General features: G+C 34.7%; 1 protein-coding gene and 1 long non-coding RNA gene across 5 annotated transcripts in view; one reads left to right on the top strand and one right to left on the bottom strand.

The window, feature by feature from the left end:
- Nucleotides 1-22,120, bottom strand: part of LRRC7 (leucine rich repeat containing 7) — a 497,427-nt gene that overhangs the window by 69,476 nt on the left and 405,831 nt on the right. Inside the window, exons 21-22 of the mRNA XM_060089953.1 lie at nt 20,314-21,994; nt 6,523-6,642 (exon numbers count right to left, since the gene is read on the bottom strand). Of these exons, the coding sequence (XP_059945936.1) occupies nt 6,523-6,642; nt 20,314-21,994 (1,801 nt within the window). The remainder of the gene's footprint in view (nt 1-6,522; nt 6,643-20,313; nt 21,995-22,120) is intronic.
- LOC132483978 (uncharacterized) overlaps nt 1-22,120 on the top strand; it is a 163,143-nt gene that overhangs the window by 86,871 nt on the left and 54,152 nt on the right. The window lies entirely within an intron of this gene.

Raw genomic sequence — 22,120 nt, 5'->3', positions numbered from 1 at the left:
ATTTAAATTACTAAATGTATAGCTTGATTTTTCTTAAGTTGATTTTCTTTTAAACATCTACTTATTTAAAAATGACATAAATTTATTCTTATCCTGTGAAAAATTCTACAACAGACTGATTTTTGTTACCAAGTGAAAAATCAATCCCAGTAGTAGTTTGATTCAGTTGTTTTAAACATAAATGATGGTGCGGTTGTATAGTCAATAGCAAAACAATTTAAGATTTTCAAAAGATATTTTAGACTTGATCTTTCTATATATGTATAAAAAGAAACAGTAAAATGCATTATACTAAGAAACATGACAAATGGCAAAATTATAATAAGGAATGAATATTAATAAATTAAAAAATTTTTAATATGTCATATGGTCTGAAAAAGCAAAAATTTCGATTTGGGGGCCTGTGAAAGAAAGAATTAAAAGAACATAAAAATGATCAAACCCCACATAATTTCTTTTAGTTTCTGTTAATGAGTTCCTGGGCATGCCTCAGAGATGACGAGCATCTGGAAATCCTGACGCTCTTAATGGCTGAGCTTCCAATGCCTGGCATTGTAGATGTGAGAAAATCATGGGCAAGTTCAGCATAAGGGGCATGTCTGTGAGCCAAGACTAAATTAGCTACATTTTTATACCTTTTTCTTCAGCTATGTACATCCTGATGTTGACCCTTGATACCCACCTTTATTATTCTAACTGCCAAGTCATTATGCACTTAACCTAGAATAACAGACACTTGAGGAGGGAAGAGTCACTAATGCTGAAAGAGACCTTTGAATGTCTAGTCTTTACATATTAAAGAATTTTCAGATTTAATATCACTGGAATTTTAAAGTTTCTTGGATACCCTTTCAAGAAGAGAAACGTTTTAAGTTTCATTTGTTTTAATATGTCACTTCAGCCTTTTTCCTGCAATATTTTCCTGCTCCAGCATTTTAACATACCCTTACAGGTATTGTCCTTCAATTTAAAACCTTCTCAGGGATATTCAACCTTTTTAAGACTCTCAATACTTTTAACAGAGTTTGTCATGTCAGATTTAGAGAAAAACAGCCTTGTCATCCTTATGGAGAGTTCTACCAAATCAGAGTACAATGTCTGACTTTAAAATGAAAATGGTTTTCGTTTATATTTTACATTATGACCTTCATACTATATTCGGTTACATTTAGGAGAGTCATCTAAAATATTTAGTCACCCATGTGGTCTTGGCAAGTAACCTAACCTCAATTCCAAGTCTCTAACTGAGAAAGTCTAAATTCAGTTTCTTCTTTCATTAAAGTGGACAAAAATAATAGTGTTTACCTCATATGATTGTTGTGACGATAAGACGAACAAATACATGAAAGCATTTAGCACAATGCCTGACACAGGGTAGTATTTAATGCATGGTACCTCATAGTTCTTACCATGGTGACTGCGACTTAATCCAATAGACTGAAGCAGTAAAAGCAATGAGGCGATACGACTCTAAAATGCAAATACTCCTTCTGAGCACTTTTGTTAAAAACTAAACTTTTTAACAGCAATTCTCAAAGTGCTCAAGTAGTACTGTCTGGAATTTGAGGGTGTGAGGGTGGATTTACCTTACTGTGACATGTTCTTCTAGCAGTGGTTCCCAGACTTTTTGAATTAATGGACACCAGAATTTGAGATTTTGGAGACTGACATAGCAAGAGAGAATTTAAAAACTACCTCCTACTATTATGCCACTGAAAAAAGAGGGTAGGATTTAACACCCTCAACACTTTGCCATATATTAGCCACTCTCAGATACATAGAACAATGATGGTAGATACAGGAGCAAAATTCTTTCTGATAGATGAACACATTGTGTTTATTTTATATATCTAAACCTCTGGATCCACAGCTTGGAGGGTACCCACATTTGTTCTCCTGTAATGCTTGGAGTACTGCTAGGCATAGCCATAGGTATTACCAATATTAGTTCAAAAGATACAATAACTAGAACAGAGAGCCACAAGTTCAATCATAGTCTTTCTAAAATGGATTTCCCACTGAATCTCTGCAGCATCACAGTACTTTCTGATCACAGTAGTATCACAGTACTAGTACTACACAGTAGTATTATCCTAGTAGTAGCATCATAGTAGTATCCCTTGGCATAGAGAAAAGATTTAAAAAATCTTCTGCAGAGACTTTGAGAAGCAGACTGAAACGGGTACTGACTAAGACTTCTTCATCACTTATTATCCTTGATTCCTCATTCCATTTATAGTTTAATTTCTGATTTTTCATTCTCATCCTATCTAGCCTAATGACTACTTACTTCAGGAAAATGACAAAACCAACACTGACTTTTAAAAAAATTGATTGTAGAATAAAATATAAGCTCAAAGAATAATAGTACAACGTTCACCCCTATTTTGGTAAATCCAGCAGCCCAGGCTAATAATCCCATTACCATTTTCATTTCCTTAGGTTGATTCTCACTAGAATTTTAACTTGATATCCTCAATTAATATATAATAAACTAAAATTGAATATTTAAAGCATTCTTTATTCTCTTTAATCTGTGACATAATAGGTAAACATATCCATTATTAGGTTCTAAAGTCTCAGATTTTAGGCAAAAGTGTTATAACATAGGGTAGTCAGAAAATGCTTATGATAGTAGGAAGAAGCTATAAGTGAGTCTACACATGAGAGACATGGTAAAATTTTAAATACATACTACATTATTTTACATTTGACAAGATGTATAAAAGGCTACTGAAATTTTCAGATAGATTAAACAATTATTTTAGCCATTAACAAGAATAACTAGCTCACAAATGTTTAATCAATACAGAATTGCATGGGGTTCTCAAAGCAAGTAGAGAAGCAAGCAAATGATCATCATGATTTGTATTGATGATATGATTAAACATAATATTATGGACTTTGAAAATAGATTTTATGTAAAATGGATGCATGAATGGATAATGTAAACAACTGTTAATACCATTTAGAGTAATAAATGAATAAGGCTTTTCCTTTTATGGGAAAATTATAGTAGCCCTTTGCAACTAAGTATGTGATTAAGGTTCTCTCCTTTGGTTAGGTTATGTAAGGGTCCCTTGGCTCTGATAGGTACTCCTTCAATTTCCTACCATCACATTCACAATCTCCTCTTTTTTCATAAAGAAGCAGATTTCCCTACTTTCCTGAGATTTCCAACTTCCTCTTCACCAATCGCTTCTCATCAGCCTTTAAATGTAATCAGGTGTTTGCCATCTTAAATATTCCTTCTATCTTCCTCATATCCCCTTCCAGATTCTACCATAATTCTCTTTCCTTTTAAAAGGAAACTCCTTTCCTGAGTTTTTTTTAAAGTTTCTCTATTTCTTAATGTAGGTTCCTATGGATTCTGCCCCTTCAGTTAAGTAAATTACTTTTGCCAAGACCACCAATAACCTTTTTGTCGTTAAAGCCAAGGAGCCTTTACTCACCTTGCTTGATATTTTTTGCACCATGTGATACTGTTGACCCCTCCCTCCTTTAAACATTTTTTCTACTTGATTTCTAAGGTGCCACTTTTCCTTGTTTTTCCTTCTACAGTTTTTTAGTGGTCATTGGAGTTGAAAGTGCATCTATTCTATTCCAACTGATTAGTCAAGGCCAATCATACAATTCCATTCATCTTGCTAGGGGTGAGAAGTCCTTAGCTATTTTGGATCAATGAGATGTAAAAAGAGGCTTGTGGGGGGATTTAGGGAAGACAGGTTTTGCTTGTAAGAGACAGCTATGGGAAACTTGGTTCTCTCTCCTGATGGATTGGAAGGAGGAAGCTTGTTATCTTCAATTGCCATAGGTAGCCATCTGATAATTATGAAAGGAACCAATTTTAGGATAAAGGCAACAATATGAATGGAAGAATGGACAGGGAAAAAAAAACCTAAATATTTAAAATTATCTAACTGAAGACTAATCTGAGCCTTACCCTAGATCTTGTCTACTTCTTATGTTAGCTAAATATTTTAGTGTTCAAGGCTTGAATTTTCTATAACTTGTGGTAGAAAGAAACTTATTGACAAAATCGTTGGTCATTCCTTCTCTGTTCTTGTTTCTAAGGACATGCCTTAAATGTTGGTGTTCTGTGGAGTTCTATGTCGTCTATCTGTCTCACTCACGACTCAATTATGACTTATGTTTTAATGATTGCTAAATTTATATCGCCAACTAAGATTTCTCTCCTGAACTTCAGGAAAATATAGCTAAATATCCAGAAAAAATTTCCACTCAGATTTCCTAAAGATACCTCAAATCTACATCTTAAAATTTAAACTTCCCTCCCCTCCTCCACTTACACCTATTACTCTTTTGCTTTCCCATCTCAGTGAATGGCACATCATGACTCATACAAATTAGAAACCTGGGGATTAGTCTTGGAGCTCTTAGCTGTCTCTTAGGCCCTATGTCCAGTCAATCACAAGATCACGTTGGTTCTACCTTTTAAGAATATATTGGATCTTTGCATTTTCTCTCTACCACCCGTTGCTTCCATCTACTCTCCCTTGGATTACAAGAGAAGCTTTGTAACTCATTCCGTGGCCTCTAGTTTTTCTGCTCCCCAATTCATTCTCTGAAAAGCTGTCAAAGTGCTCTTTAGATGAAAATTTAATGATGTCCCTCCCCTGTTTAAAACACTTCTTCCCATTTCTTTCAGGGTAAAGCCCAGCATAATCTGGTTTATGCTTATCCTCCTAGCTTTATTTTATGCCACCCTTCTCGCTTAACTTTCTTTAATTTCTTTACTAAACTGGTGTCCTCTCCAGGTGCTCTCCTAGCTATCTTCACAGGACTATATCTGCAGTGCTGGATATTGCTCAATAGGCAGATTAATAACGTGTATAACACCTGCAAATCAGAATATTAACAATTATTTTGGGTAAAATAATTTGATATTTAATATATCTTTTAAAAAAAGCACTGAAATATTTATCAAGGGAAAAATCACCACTTATGTTACAAAGAAAGTATGGGATTATGTAGTGTATATATTATGAAGCACAATTATAAAATGAATATTTATGAGCTTAAGAACTAGAGTGTAAGAATCACAATTCAGCTTAAGAAACAGAACAGTACTAAAACTAATAACAGCTTCCTCCCTGATTCTACCCCCAGCCTCTCCTTTAGAGATAACCATAATCCTAAATTTATGTTAACCATTCCCTTATAAAAAGTTTTCTCACTCATATACTTATGCTTAAATAATATATTTTTAGTTTTGCTTGTTTTAGAGATGTATAAATATGTAACTCTTGATGTGTGCCATCTTCTGAAACTTGTTTTTCACTCAAACTATGCTTCTAAAGTTTATAGACATTGTCCTGATTATAGCTAACAAATGTTCATTGCTGTAAAGTATTCCCTTGTGTGAATATTTTTTATCACGTTTCTTGTGATAGACATTTAGGCTTATCCAGTATTCTACTATTGTAAGTGTTGGTACCTTGAATGACATACACAAGAGTTCTTCTAGGATAATATCTTAGGAAGGCACTTATTGGAATGTTGGGTATATGCATATTCAGCTTTATAAGATAACTTGTTGCCAATGTGATTGTGCTTTATACTCCCACAAGAAGTATAGAGTTTACATTGCTCTTATACTTGCAAAGAACTTATATTTTCATACTTCTTAATTTTTGTTAGTCCAGTAGGTATAAAATAGCATTTTTTCTGTTTTTCCCGGATTGATAAAAAGATTCAGTTTTATTTTAATGTTAATTTACTCTCCTGATGCCCTTGTATTTTACCATACTTTTGGTACTGTGTTATATGTCTTTTCATAATGATTTGTAGGAGTTTTAAAAAATATATTCTGGAATATAAATCCCTTGTCCCTCATATATGTTGCAATTATCTTCTCTGTTATAGCTTTCTTTTTGCTCCCTTTATGGTGATTTAGCATGAAGTATTACAATTACCTACTTATCACTGAACTTACCTCACCAGACTAATAAGTCCTAGAGGTAAGACACCATACCATATCTTATTCATTTTTGTTCCCTAACATCTAGCAAGTACTCAACACATAGTAGTGCTGCTTAGCACATACAGTTGCTCACTAAGTGTCTGATGAATGAATGACAGGATGAATGAGTTGCTATGACTTTAGAAATGGTGAATCAATCTTTTGTGGTCAAATTTCATTTTATGCAAATTGGCTACACCATTCTGCTGAATCCAACAGAGTCAGAAAGTATACATTACACAATTTCCTGTAGCTGCACTTCAAAGGTGGGGGTCAGACACAAATAAGAGGTGACAGATCTTCAGAGAGGTGGCAGGATGTTGTTTATAAAAATTCATTACCAGCTCTGAGCATTTGGCAATGCTCACTTTTCATTCTTTTCAATGCACTTACAGTTAACCAGACTCCCTATTGTGGGATAGTATTTAGCCTAAATTTATCACAAAGTTAGAAATGATGTTAAGACGCAAGATATGGATTACATATTACAATGGATATGAAAGATTCATGGTTTGTGTCATTAATTTGAAATTGGTTACCTTTTTAGTAATGGTGTCCGGAGGTACATCCCGCCTCCCAAGAGGATAAGGATTCCACTGGCCACTAGGAGATACATCTTCTTGTCCATTGTCTAAAATGTTGCTTTGCTGGGACGGGGTCTATTGCAAAAATGGTATGGCATTCTTTAGTGATGTAATAGAAGTTTATCATAGTTTTCTGAAAAGAGTCCCTCATGATTATGGTAAAATTAATTTTGTTTAATCACAGAAAAACATATATCCTAAACTGGAGGTATTATTATACACTATTTACGTGGTAAGAATTGTAAATTAATAGCTTTTTGGAAGCAGTGAGAAATTCAATTAAAATAACCATCTTATAGTTATTTACTGAATTTTAAAGAGAAGTTTAAATTTACAGTACTAGAATAAAAATAATGAGGATAAAATTAACCAGTTGTTAAAAACTACAACATTTAAAAGTTGCTTCATTTGTCTCTTTAGTGTGATCTTACCATTTGGAATATAAACTGAAACCATATAATACATAGTATGTAACTTCCAATATTCCAAACCATAACCTAAAACAAATTTTATAAGGCTGTATTGATTCTGGGAGAATGTGTCTTGCACTAATCCAAAATGGTATTAACACTAGCATAGTGTGAGATTCGTGGCACTATGACATTATCTACAGATCACTTAGAGGAAAGATTAACACATCAAAAAATATTGTGCTGTTAGAATTTCAGTGTAAATAAGTCATAATTTTTTTAATTCCAAATTTATTTATATAGATCATTTATGCATTAAAGTTTACACTCTTCATATATATTTTATTTTTGGCTGATTTACTGCTTATTATTTTTAACAAATAATAATACTCCTGTCTTTATTGTTATTACTACTAGATATTTTGGGAGGCTTCTGTAGTCTGACCTGAGTAACAGAAAATAATCATACATCATCAGAAAGATGGCCTCCCGTGGAGGGATACAGTAATGGGATATTTTTCCTGTCAAAGCCGATTAACTTTTTCCATAGACTTTTTCCTCCTCTAAACTATGGGATATACAAGTACTGCTTGATTTCCTGGGGAATTCTTATGTGGTGAGATATTATACTCAATGTTTCCTATGCCATTTTCTCCACATGTTTTGGAGGATCCCTATGGATAAAGAAAGCCTGGTTAGAGAGTGTATGTGCAGCTCTTTGTGTGAAGAATGGTCCTCCAACCCTGGAATGAGGGAACTGGGCCATTCTTTTCATAACATGGCACAGATGGACTGCTTGCCAGGCTTCATCCAGTTATACAGAGTGCTCCTTCCTAATTGTTCTCCTTTAGAAAACAATTATATAACCACCCTATCTGCATTTTGGCTACATGCATTTTTAAAAAGCATTGCTTGGAACTATTAAAAAATAATATTTGTTATGACAAGATTAATTAAACAAAATTAGATGAAATTTTCCTGGGGTCTAGTGGATATGGTGAAAAGTAAGGAAATAATTCAATTTTCTTCTTTGACTTTGGCCGTGTGAATTCCTTTTTCATGAGCATATCAGAAAGTATGAAAAAAGAGAAAAAAGGTACTGAATTGAGGCTCCTGGGTTAGTTAGGAATGAATTTACATGTGTTTGTTTGAAAATCAAATAGAGGTAACATATTTAAAGTATATATTACTTGAAAATAACCAGATAGCTATTCAATGACATCTGTCTGATTTCAAGCATTAATTTTCTAGTCTTTACCTTTTAGAGATTAATGTTTGCATATGCCCACACACGGTTTTTCTAGCTATTAATATGATAAACCAAACTGTTAAAATTAAGCAGTTAAAATATAATTATGCAGGGCAGGCACTACTGGACAGTTTTCTTTTTGAATTTTTAGTACTCATGTCTTTTCTGGTTTGGTTTCTTTGCCAATGAAGTGGAATAATAAATATATTCAACTAGCTGGGTCTGTGGAACACAGATTTTTGAGAAGTGGTCAGAATTCAACACATATAATCTTTTTTTCCTCCATGTCATCTTCATTTCCATCTTTATTTCCTCCACTAAACTCCCTTCAGCTACTCAGACATGACTCCTAGTCACAGAGAGCAACTGAGAATTGCAAGATTCTTTTCAACGTAAAAGAAGGCTAAAACCCCTAGTCAAAATCCTAATATCATGATAATGAGATTCTTCATTAATTTAGCAATTAATCTCTCTCTTTTTAAAATTAGAATTAACAACCGCACCAATTCCTTTATGTTATAGGGCCCAAAGAGAACATAAACATGCAGACACGTGAAAAAATACTTTGACTAGACACCAAAATTAAAGGAATTTCCTGAAAGCAATTTCCTTTATTAATTTCAAGAATGCTCTGCCCTCTGTTTTTCTGAAGTGAGACACCCTAGGGGTGACAGGTTTGCAAAAAATATACCGTGAAAAGAGTTTATTAATGTTTGGGAAGGAGGAACCCAAAAGAGAATTATGTAGTGGGTTCACATTCTTTCTCAAAAGGAGTGAGTATAGCTATTTACAAAAAAATGTACTTCTGATAAACTACTCCTGAACTTTACATAAATGCAGTTACTTAGTTGTTAAAATTCTATGAAAAGTTACAAGGAGCAACTGTCACTATTGAATTTTATTATTTCAAGGGAAATAAGCAAATTGAGGTTCAATTATCTTTAGTACCACATTCTAGTTATTTTCTTTAGATACTTCATAAGATTAAGAATTAGTCTTTTCCTCACCACATATGACCAATTAAATATAAAATACATGGAAAATCATCACAATATACCATTTCTTCAGCTTCTAAATTCTGTAGATCCTTAATATTTCAAAATAAAAGAAAAACTCATCAATGTGATTTAGTGAAAAGTCAGAAATTATATTTGTTAAGAAATTCGGTAATGCTAGTAGAAGTTTTGCTGAACAGATGCTAATCCCAGAGAAGACTGTGGACATTTGTATATTTAACGTTTATGATTTTGACTACTGTGAATGATCACAAGCATCTATTGGAAGGAAGAAGTAATTTCTAATTTGCTGAGACATAAATGTACATGAATATGTGTCTCTATATATCTGTGTATGCATGAGCATGTATATGAGTGTATGCATGCAGGTATGCATATGTGTGCCCATATGTGAGGATATGTGTATGTGGAGGATTCACATATATGAGTAAATGAGCTTAGCTGATCCAGTAGCTTTGCTCTTGACTGTTAATTAATGGGTGCACTGAAAATTTGGGAAATTCACTTATGGCATTTAGTTGGAGGAATTATATGAGAGTGGTATTAGAATTTGGCACTGTTCAAAGGTCTTGGGATATATTCCTTAAGAACTCAAGGATCTATTTTGCTTAGTAATTGGCACATGGTTCACAGAGGGCATTACCACAGCTTCAAAAAAAAATGTGTGAAAACAACTTTCCCCAAAGTATTTTCAGTGAAATTATTTTTTTCTGCATATTTTTTGAAAAAAGTAGATTATAAAGACAAATATACACCAAGTTTGGATCTTAATTATTATGATTTCACAGGGTTCAATCTGAAGATGGTAATGTAATGTCCAGATGATTTTAAAGCTAGTATTTCATTATAATGGTGGGGAAGCATCTGTACAAGTACTAAGCTTATTTTGGTAATTTTAATCACTGCCTATGAGGATTTATGTGGATTTACAGGCTGAAGGCTTTTTTCATAATTAGAAAGATAAGTGAATCCTTCTTGAGCAATAGGTAGCCAATAATAAATGCAGCAAAATCAGTAGACACTACAGGCATAAGTAACTCCAAGGTGCTGCAGAAATATTACTCTGCTTTCAGCAAACAAAACAAAACAAAACAAAACAAAATTGGAATTAAGTAAGTAACCCTTGGAACTAGGGTGAACGAATGCATATCAGATATTGTTACTATTTGATCCTGAGTCACTTGCATAGGTCTATAAGAAAGGACATTAGAAATTTGAAAAGAATTTAGGTGCAAACATTGCTATCTAAACTCTAATTCAAAAGATGGTGGAATAAGTATCAACTAATAAAACAGATACTGAGGCCATCTTCTTCCAGGCAAAATTATATGAAAAGATCATTGAATACATATGTTTCCATAATTTCAACTTCCCTTCCTCTGAAATTGTAATTTATATTAGTGTCTGTTTCAATAAGCCAATAAGCAGTAGGTACTATGGTGTAATATTATGTTGGTAAAAGTTAAAAAAAAAAAAGAAAAAAATTATCAATTTCTCCAGTGTAGAAGAGACCACACTATTTATATTGGCAGTTGGACACCTGCAGATGGGGAGTTAGAAAAGGCCAGGGATTTCTTTCCCAGCCTTGCATATCTCTGGAGCAGGAGTATTATGGCTGATTAAGTTGTGATTTTCTTAAGTTCAAAACCTTTGGTCTTTTCCTGCTACCAAACATATTTCTTGGTGCTACTCACTGCTCAGGAAATGCAAGTGGATCTTAAAGAGGGCAAGGTAACTATTAGCATTTATTAAGCTCAGCTGAATAAAAGAGCACTGTATCTGTAGCACATAGGGGATGATTTGGGTCATGATATATTTTAGATTAGTTATTATGTTCTACTTGTGTATTCTTTTCTCCGTCCCATAAGATCTACTTTTCTGGATTATTGTGGAGATAATATAATTATGTATATGAAAGAGCTTTATCAACCATTATGAATTACAGTCTATGAAAATGTCCGATTTTATAAAAATTTGAGAAGACATCATCATATACAAGAAATAGCAGGGACTTGAGTGCTAAGCAGAGTCGGATTCAAATTCTACTACCATGCTAGGTGTTGGGGTTACAACAGTAAAACAGTGAAAATAAAGTTGAGTTCTTTTATGTAACACATGAGTCTCAGTTTCTTCTTCTATACAATGGTGAGAAATAATTCCATTCACGGTTTTTGTGAGGGTTGTGCAAAAAAAAAAAAAATTTAAAGTATCTCATGGTACTATGTACATAGTAGATTTCCAATAAATCCTAGTCTTTATTCTTCTCCTATCAAAATATTTATTTTTTCTACCATTAATCTGGATAATAAAAATGACAGTTTGAACTGACATTTTACAATATTATATTTCTCTTTGATAACATAAAATTTCAAGACATTAGCTAAGCTCAATCACAACAGAACACATCCAAAGAAGCACATTGAACCATCAATAACGTCATAGAAAGTTGTCATAAATGCTTTTTGGAGAGGCAGTGAATAAATGACAAATGAATGAATGAATGAATGAATAAGTAAATAAATAGAGAATACTAATAATTTATAATTTAGTAGCTGACTTATATGCCTTAGATGTTCTGGTTATAAATACTATTAAATTTTTTACTAAATTAGAGTAAGCATCAAAAGATGAAAATATTAAAGGAAATTAAATTTATTAAACTAATTTTGTGGTTTTCTTTATTTACATTCTGTTAATATCAAAACACCTTCTGTAAAATTACCATAGAAAATATAATTTAATATCTATAATACAGAAAGACTATATTTAGCTTGTAGTCCATGAAAAATGTACAGTACTTGACCTGGAATATAATAAATATGAAAAAAATAGAAATATTCAAAACACATAGCAAAATCTGGGAGAGTCTTTTCTTTTTATCCACATAAATATTCACTGTGTAAATACTTCAAGTTCAGAGTTCTTCAATCTTTATTCAAAAATAGTTATATCATTTAAGTAGTTTATTACAAATTTGTTTAAAAGAAAATTGAGAAAAAATTATTAGATATGTTTTGGTAGTCTAAAAAAAAAAAATCCAAACCGAAAAACAAATAATTTGCTCAGTCAGGACCTCAGGTAGTGCCCTTTTGTCAATTACCATAATGGAGGGAGGGGGAGGTAGGAATCACAAAAAGGTGCCCTCTCTGGGTACATAACTTGCAAGAAGACAATCTCAGTGTAACAGAGAAAATACAAAAATGTGCTCCTTTCTTCTAATTACAAGAGGTTAAGTCTTGCCAGCAGAGAGTGTGGGGAAAGGGTCTGGATTTCAGCCCATGAATGTTCCCTGGGGAGGGCACCACCTATACAAAAGTATGCTGCAACTCCATACCCAGTTCTTAACTGGTAATATGTGAAAACATTCATTTAGATTCCTTAGGACACTTCATTTATTCTTTCTAGGACACCCCAAAATCATTTACCACAGTATTTAACTAGAGATAGCCAGTGTTATCATTCAGGAATTTTATGAATAAAAAGATAGCTCCAGGATTTTCACAGGAGAATGAACAGTTTTTGTCAACTTTATCTACTGAAATATTTTTATTTTGATCTTACTCTATATTTTAGTACAATTCTCATGGCTAACAATCATTTAGAGGCTGTAATGATATCTTAAATAGCTGCTACTAATTTTTATTATCTTAAGTGGCAAGATGAAAGTGCTGTAATAGGTTTTTATGTATTTGTAAATCAAAGGAAAATAATTTTTGCCTATCTCCTCTCCTGGTGAGAAGGGTTCCAGGAAACTGAGCCTCAATCATAGGACCGGTTATCAACAGTTAGTGGAGAATCTGAAAGGCTGCACCTTAAGAAAGGTTGACTCTAAAGTTTGGCAGAAAAACCAAACACATTTTCAAATTAAGGAGCTATGCAGAAGAGATGTACCTGAGCCAAAGGCAAAAGGGCAGAGACTTAGATTGGAATCCATGAAAGGAAGTAGAGCATGGAGTAGTCTTGAAAGTGATTAAACATCCAGTAACCAAACCTGATAATGTTCCTGCAATAGCAGCAAGCTAGCAAAGTTGTCCAGATGCTTAAATGTCTACAGTTTACAGGGCTTAAACTCATCATTTGGGTCATAAAATGTTTTGGGGGCAATGGAGTAGTTGCCCTGTTTATTTCCATCCCTTGCTTTCTTTCTTCTCCCTTTTATTTATTTATTTTTTGGTGTGTATAATAAAGTATTGATGATAATTCGTTTTGAGATAGACTATTTCAATACTTGAATTACTATTTTTGGGGGGCCTGGATGGCAGCTTGTTTATTTATTTATTTATTTGTTTGTTTATATTGAAGTATACTTGATTTACAATATTGTGTTAGTGTCAGTTGTATGCAAAGTAATTCAGTTCTATATATATGTGTGTGTATATATATAATGAAATGTATATATAAATTTTTATATATATTCTTTTTCAGATTCTTTTCCATACTTTAATTATTCTTGGTTTGCAAGTTAAGGTAGTTTCCAAAAAGAATTCCTTTAGGTCATCTCTGTGCCCAACTGAGTAAGGTTGCAATGTCTCCAAATATAACTGCAATATTTCTGTTATAGATCATCTTAGAGCTATAGTAATAGTTAATGAATCGATTCTATAGGGTACCCCCCCAAAACATCAGGAAATTAATATAGCAACACAGAGGTACCTAATTTATATCTGGAGAATAATTTATACATTGAGAAACAGTGCTTCAAGTGTATTACCATTTTTCAGACACTGAATATATCTATATTATCCTATAGATTGATGAGAAAATAGAACTAAAAACTAAGCAAAATAAGGGGTTATCCATATGATATAATTTCAAGGGGTTCAAGCAATAGCTTCTTTCATACCAAGATCTCTCAAATCTGCTCACTGTATTTTGAAATTCTATGATTGTATTTTAAGGGTTTGATTTCTATTCAATTACCAAGCCCTCCAGGAAAGGTATCTATTTAAGTTGTGATAGCTCGTCTGTTCCTTAGCGCAAAGAAGTTTCAAGAACTTTTTGAACACTGGTTTTGTTAAGGCAGAAGATGAAAGCCCTGGGCATCTAAGAGGACATGAAGAACAGACTAGAGGCTCCAGTGAAAAGGGTCTCACTGATGGTCGTGTGCTGGAGCCGACTTGTACTAGCTCATGAGAGCTGACTATTCTCAGTCCCAATTCTGAGTTCATTGATGTCAAATTACTACTTTGAAATTGGCCAGAGAGGGAGTGCTTTATCACTGACATAGGTAAACACCATAAATCAGTCATTTTTCTCCCTGGAGAGAGTTACCTACACAATACTGGTCCTGTAACAGGAGACTGAGGACAAGGAAAATAATTTTCATAAGTTTTCAATTAAGTTAGCTTTTTTTTTCCCCCAAAGTGATCATGGGTGATAAAAAAGCTGTGAATTTAAATGTCTCTTTAATTTTATTACTCTCCTCAGAGTAGGAAGCAAACTATACAGAGTTAGGGGCTGTTATTAAGGCTAATTTGACAATAAAACATGAGTTTGTGGTCTTATAACACTCACTTTTCTGGGATGGGAGTTTGCTCCATATGTTCATTAATTTGATTAATAGAAGAGTGTTTGGAGGCTACCATCATTCTGTTATCCTTACTTTTGCATTGCTTTTTTTTTTGTAAAAACTTACTAGGTTAATGACTACATTAATAATATAGTCATAATGACATATTGTGTGAAAATGACTCATTAGTTTCCATCGAAAGGTAACTAAGAGTGCATTAGTCAATTTAAACAGGTAAAATGTGTATTCTCTGTTTTGCCTGAATAAAACAAGCAGAAACGGTCCTTTGACAATGGAAATGTTTCCTCTTACAGTATATTCTCTTTCAAATAAGCCTATATTTTCATTTAAAATCATGTGAGCTTTCCACTTTTCCATTAACCCAGGATGAGTAAAAAGTTGCTAGCTAAGCTACAAATTTGTTTCTCATGTTTTACTTCTGCGTAATATTTCCTACAAAAAAATGGGCTAAAGAAGTATTTAGAAGTGCCAAACACTTAATTTTCATTCTAATTTAGGACTCCATGTCTTTTCCAAAAGAATCAACTGAAATCCAATAATAATTTCTTTGTGTGTGTGTCTCTTTTTTTTTTTTTTTTTTTTTTTTTGCGGTATGCGGGCCTCTCACTGTTGTGGCCTCCCCCGTTGCGGAGCACAGGCTCCGGACGCGCAGGCTCCGGACGCGCAGGCTCCGGACGCGCAGGCTCAGCGGCCATGGCTCACGGGCCCAGCCGCTCCGCGGCATATGGGATCCTCCCAGACCGGGGCACGAACCCGCATCCCCTGCATCGGCAGGCGGACTCTCAACCACTTGTGCCACCAGGGAGGCCCTGTGTGTGTGTCTCTTTGTTTTGTTCTTTTATTTTTATTATTTCTTTCACTTCATGAGAATTAAAACTGTAGTTCACATCCATTCTCAATCTCAGCTCTTGTACTCAACCAGCATTTATTTAATCTTTTCTTCTGAGAATTCCTTACTTATAGCTAGTTCATTGGTACATTTAAGGCTTAGATTAATTGACCATAACTGTGTGGGTTTATTTCTCAGCTGTCTATTATGTTCCATTGATCTATGTGTCTGTTTTTATGCCAGTGCCATCCAGTAATAATTTCTAGTTCTGTTCTCAGAATGCATCAGCAAGAGAATAATAGGGTGGTCTCCAAAAAAGTAAAAAAAAAAAAAAAAAAAAAAAAAGGTATATATCAATACATACATATACACACACAAAAGAAAGAGAAGCAAAGAATAAAAGAAAATGAATAATAAGAAAAAATGAGTCTTAAAGCAACACAAAAAGCCATGTACCTGCTCAATCCAAAAAGTAAAGCTGTTAAGCAGGAACCTGATAATCAATCTAGCTATAAATATTCATTTAGCAGCTAAGAGTTTGGGCTCTACATTGTTTGCCCTTGTGCTTTTTGGACTCCTGAGAGTCTATAAGCAGGGCTACATGTACAGCCCAAACACATTACGTGAACAAACAACATTAATTGGCTTTGGTATGCTGACACATGTAGGGCAGTCCATACTTACTTTCTGAAGAGGTAGTTCTTGTAGATCAAATTTAGACTTAGTCTGCAAGTTTAAAGTCATGCTTCTGCCTGCATGCATTGCTGAAATACCTCCATAGGGCAGCATGCCAAGGTTAACTGTGCTGTGTTTGTAAGCAGCATTCTGAGTAGAGGAAATAATCATGTGACAGGATGTGAACACATGCTCAACAAACTGATTATTACATGAACATGTTTAAGTTTATAACATTTAACTTTAAGCAGGCAAACAGTAACTTTCCTTTTTAAACATGCACTTGATCAGACAGAAGCATACAGTAAACAGTGTTAGTTATGCACATAATGAGTACCATCCAAAACTACAGAAAAGACGAAAAACAAAGATAACATTCATTTTACATTTGGTGCTAACTCAAAGGCATAAAATCTATCTCTTATATATCATGACTGTAGTGACTTTGGACAAATGTTCATCAGTGGCGGTCTATTAATTCAAAAATTTCAAACAGCGAGGTCTTAATCAAATTTTGTCAGCTGCAAATCTCATGGTCTCTTTCACATTGTGAGATTAGCACATACAAATTAGCTTAGCTTATAATTCTGCCTTAAAACTAATACACTGAAAAGTTAAAGCCAAAATCATTTGCTTTTATTTCTCTGTCTATAGGCATAATTATGGCAACTCAGAAAAAAAGAGCTCATCAAAAAATCATACAATCTGACCAGTGGATGATTGAATTTGCTTATTAGTTTAGTTAAACCAGTCAACTTGTATGTGAATCCAAATATTCTAACTTTTTTGTTGTTTCTTAAAAATTACATTTTAAACTGGAAAAATTTCATAATGAAACTAAAGGAACTATGATTTGAACTATTAATGCTATTTATCTGATATACCTAAATACCTATAGAACATTCTAGTGATATTTGCATTGTAGCTACCCTTCAGTAGGTGCATCTAAAGTTATTCCAAGTGACTGATAAGTAGTTTGTTTTTTTCTGCAGAACTTCATTTAAAAATTAAAACATTTTGTATACCCTGTCATCAAATAGTTTCCATCAGTAAAATCTCTACTTTCCACCTATCATGGACATGTAATAATTGACAGCATTTGGCCCTTTTAAGTAATTCTTTTAATTTGGAAAAAAAAATCTACAGAAGTTAACTTAGTATACTTTTAAAAACTGAATATTATTGAACATTAACAGCAGGCAGCTATTCTATTCTGAGGGCATTATTTGCAAAGAAATGATTTTTAGCACCAGAATTCCATCAACTGAAAGACTATTATACTCCTGATGGTGTGCTGTCTACTAATCATATTTGTTATGGATCCCTGATTATTTCATCCAGAGATTTTTTTTTCATTGTTACCATGCCAAAACTGAAAAGGACACTGAACATTTCAATCTAGCACTTGAATGATTCCTTAAGGGTTAAAATGACTCCAGTCTAGTGCTCTCTCAGCTCCTATGGAAGAGTAGCAGTCTTAGACATATGGGTTCATGTTTTCATTTATCTCAGTCAAATGGGGCTATATAGTGGAAGCATGAGCCTTGAGATAAAACCAAAGAAGAAAACAAGCATCTTTAATCTAGAGTAGTACTTGGAGCTGCCTCTCCAAGGTCAACACCGAGCAAGATCTTTAACCAACATTACGTAGAACACTTAAGCTTATCCAATGTCCAGGCTTCTAGGCAGTTCTCTTTTATAAGGAATGGACAAAGATTTTGTAGTTTCTAGTGTAATTATTTGATTTCCAGGGTTCAAATCGCTCAACTAAATTTCACTGGAAGAAGCACACTGTGTCTGGGGCAATCTGACTTTGGGCAGAATGTTAAGAACAACAGTACAGAACTATTTTACATAACAACTCTGTGTTCTAGCACCCTGAATTTATCTTGCTTTAAGTTTTAAGAAAGATACAGCCTGAATAGCTCAGTAACTCAATTTAGAGAGGGAAAGAAAAGTTACTTGGAGAAAAGAGGAAGACCTTTCAAGATTTGATAGCTTGAAGCAATATTCTAAGGTAATTTAATTTCATGGAATTAAATGAGAAGCTATTGAATATACATTGAAATTGCTCTGAAAAATGAAAGACAGACTGAGGGAATTATAAAGACGGAGGATATGTGAAGACTAATTAAAAAGGGAGGTATTGTCACAGTAATGGAAAAATACATACAAATTTACTTTTAGTTATCTGGATCTGGGACAGGCAGGGCCTCCAGACTTCTGCTGATCCAAATCCCCCTTCCCCAGTCCTATTTTCCTCCCTCCAAATTCCTGCTCCAACTAGAGGAGTCACCTACTTTTCAGTAGCTCTGATCAAAGGAAAGGAACCATTTATTTGGGAAACCAGTAAATAAATGATGGTACCAAGTGCTTAAAATTTTGTCTTTTCTTTTTCATGCTTTGTTTTCACTCACTCCTCTGTTGCCTCAAATTACTAGTCATTGTATATATGCTCCAAAAAGCTTCTTATAACCTTTCTTGGCTAGTTCATCTTACCCTGTTACGTATGGTCGTGTCTACACGAGGCCAGAGTTCCCAAACTGTACTGTTTTATTTGGCCCCAAATATTTTCGCCCTCCAAGTTATCTGTCTACATGGAGGGTATAACTTGAGGTAAGGCATGGTGACAACCGACCAGGTGTCTCCCACTGACAGCCAGTCATGAGGCTTTGATGAGGCTCCCTTCAATGGGACTGAGCACACCTATTTGAAACAGACATTCTGATGAAATACTTTGCAAGTCAGAACCAGTTTCCACATTGAGAAACTAATACCCACACCCACACTTATTAGTTCACTCTTTCCCTATAAATAATTGTTTTCTTGTCATGTAGACACGACCTACAAACAATATAATTATTTTAAAAGAGTACACCTGAAAACATAAAATTCAGCATTAAGAAAATATATAATAAATGCAGTGACCTGTGTTTTTAGCAGGACACCAAATAAAATAAAACTATTGAGTGAAACATTCTAATGGTATATTATTACCCAGATCCCCAATTTACACTGAGCATTTAAATCTAGAAAGTGAGAACAAAAGGCCCTATTTTCACAAAAAGGACTTTTAAGATTCTAAGGTCAATGCAGAGTACACAAAGCCCTCTACACCAAAGCCGCAAAGTATCAATACACTCAATGGTGATGGTCAATTGATCATAGTTCTAGAAAATGCAGACTTCTCTTGAGAGATACAAACAACAACAAAAAGTAATTCTAGGCCTTATACAAGTTTTTTTTTTTTCTCTCCTCAATTGCTATGCATTTCATGATTTGTTGTGATTCAATTTTTAGCTGCATTGGGATTAATGTCCCCCCCCTTTTTTGCTGCAATATACACACTAACTTGTACGTTTGTATTCTTTATAAAGACATCATCTATTTTTGTTGTCTGTAGTATGATTTGAATTTAACCATTTCTTTCTATATGAAAAACAACATTCTAAATGGCAGGATTTCATTGAGTAAAATAATGTGTATGAGGGCATTCAATCTCTGCTTATTTTATTTTTCTGTTTCTTGCTGAGAAGATTATTGCTCATTAGAAGTAATAACTTTAGTAGTCCCATAGCAGTAACTATATGCAAATTGTATAAACAAATTAGGTCTGATTTTAATATAAGTGAGTCTGTGCAGAAAGGGGTAGAATACTCACTTTTTATAGATTCAATAAAAATCATACTCTTTAGGTCACTAGAGAACAGTTTTGTGTCCTAGGAGATGCATTTTGCCTTAATGGCTAGAAAGCAATTGAAGCACTATCCCATATAACAGAGTCAAATTCTTTCTTACTAACCATATTTAGGATAGTTTTGATAAATAATTCACCTGTACATTATGAACTCTCAAAGAGCATCAAACAGTATCCATGAAAAACTATTATGATCAATTTCCCCACAATATAAAGATAAATAAAATGCTGATCATCTATTCATTCATGTAGTTCATGCTTCACTACATGTGCTTAGAAATGCCAATAAAGTAAAACTAAAGGCAGGAGGGATATTCTTACAGAGAAATGCCAAACATACCCTGTCTAACCTTCTAGCTTCTATATGTCTAAGCAGCTGTTGTCTCCAGTCTGCAGGCATTTTACCACAGCTCTCCTCTCCCTTCACAGGAGTAGGCCTCGTCTTTATATCACTGTTATCTGATGGCTTGTCACCATAGTTACCCAAGTTATAGTCAGATGGTATTTTTTCCAAAAGAGCTGCCATAGTAGGCCTAGCTGAAACTGGCCTGGTTTGGGAGGCACCATAACTCTCTGTACTGTAGCTTCTTGCAGACAATGGCCTCCTTTGGGTAAGGTTTTTAACTGGAAAACTTCCCGCCTGAGCTTTCACTTCTTGATATGAAGGGTGTTCATCTTCATACCTGCCATTCCTTTTCAGGAACTGGGACTCAGTCACTGAAACGCTGCTTTGGCGATCCAGACCTCCCCTATATGGAGGTCTGCCGTACCTATCATTCGGAGGCAGCTCATGAGGTTCACTGACCCTTCTAAACATGGCCATTTCTGTGGAACTTGCCAGGGAGTCAGCTCTTCTCAAGAAGCCTGCCCTGGCACCTTGGCTTGCAAACTGGGCATTTACTACAACATCCTCATTAACAGATGGCTGAGAAAATGAAAATATTTGCTCCATCGGTGGGTATCCTCTGTAAGCTCTAGGACTAACCAAATCCTTGGTGATGTTTTTGCCCGGCTGTTGCACGTACTCAGAATTGTGTTGAAATGGGGGTGGTATCCTCTTTTCAGCTTTAACTTCCACTGCTCCTTGGGGATTGAAGCTTTGGTCAAATTGATAGACTTTTTTTGTCATGGAAGCTTTTTGTTGTTGTGGCCCTTTATTACTTCCATAAGTGAGCATCTCGTCATCCAGCATCGGGACTGACTGGCTTCGAGACATACTGGACATACCATGCTCTGGTCCTAACATTTTGTCAGGTCGTTCGTGACTTCCTAAGTGATCACTCCCAGAAGCATAGTTTTCTAATGGTATATTATAAACCTTGTATGTGCCAATGTCAATCTCATCGATACTCTGTGACTTCTTGAATTTATTGGACTTGATGTCTTTCATTAGTGGGGAAAGCCTCTCTGTGCTTTTGCTAATTGATATAACACCTTTAGAAGATTCTGGGCGGCAGTGGATTTGAGAAAAGACATTACTGAGACTCCTGTTGGGATTAGAATCATGATACTCCCATGGTACTCCTGGAGAAAAAGGACTAGGTATTTCAGCAGATTCTTTTATATGTTCTTTCCTTTCAGGCAATGGGCTGGTGGTAGGGGTTGTCTCTAATTTGGAAGGGAAAGCAGTCCTGTCTTCAAAAGGACTAGGGGTTCTGGTCCAATTCTGCCAAGGATTGGAAGGAGGCACTTCTGTTTCTGGTGTGTGTCTGTGTGTAGACTGCTCAAGTTCCAGGGGAACACCAACAATCCTATCCTGCCTAATCAAAGGCCTGCGTCCATGAGAAGATGTGCTTCTAGATTTTGAACTCAGGAGAGGATTATTGTTGGCATTCTCGCCTGTGGTTTCCTCTGCAACAAACCCGGTGTTATCATAATGTGAGCCATCAGTCCAGTTGTCAGTGAAAGTGTCACTCAATGGCAGCCGGTCAGGACGCTGTGGTAGATTCCCTGGGGGGACAGCCTCCCGCTGGCTGAGCAATGGCTTTGCATCAAGAGGCTGTGGGAAAGATTGTGCAATCCTGTGAACACAATGGGAAGAAGGAACATGAAAATGAGGCAGATCTGGGTCTTTGCCAGAAAGAACAAGCAGGCAAGAATACCACCATCCTTTGTTCAGCTGATCATTCATCCACACCTCAATTATG

Source organism: Mesoplodon densirostris, chromosome 2 (genome assembly GCF_025265405.1).
Source record: "Mesoplodon densirostris isolate mMesDen1 chromosome 2, mMesDen1 primary haplotype, whole genome shotgun sequence".
Taxonomy (NCBI): domain Eukaryota; kingdom Metazoa; phylum Chordata; class Mammalia; order Artiodactyla; family Ziphiidae; genus Mesoplodon; species Mesoplodon densirostris.
Note: the sequence above shows the minus strand (reverse complement) of the source record. Positions and strands in the feature narration are given on the sequence as shown.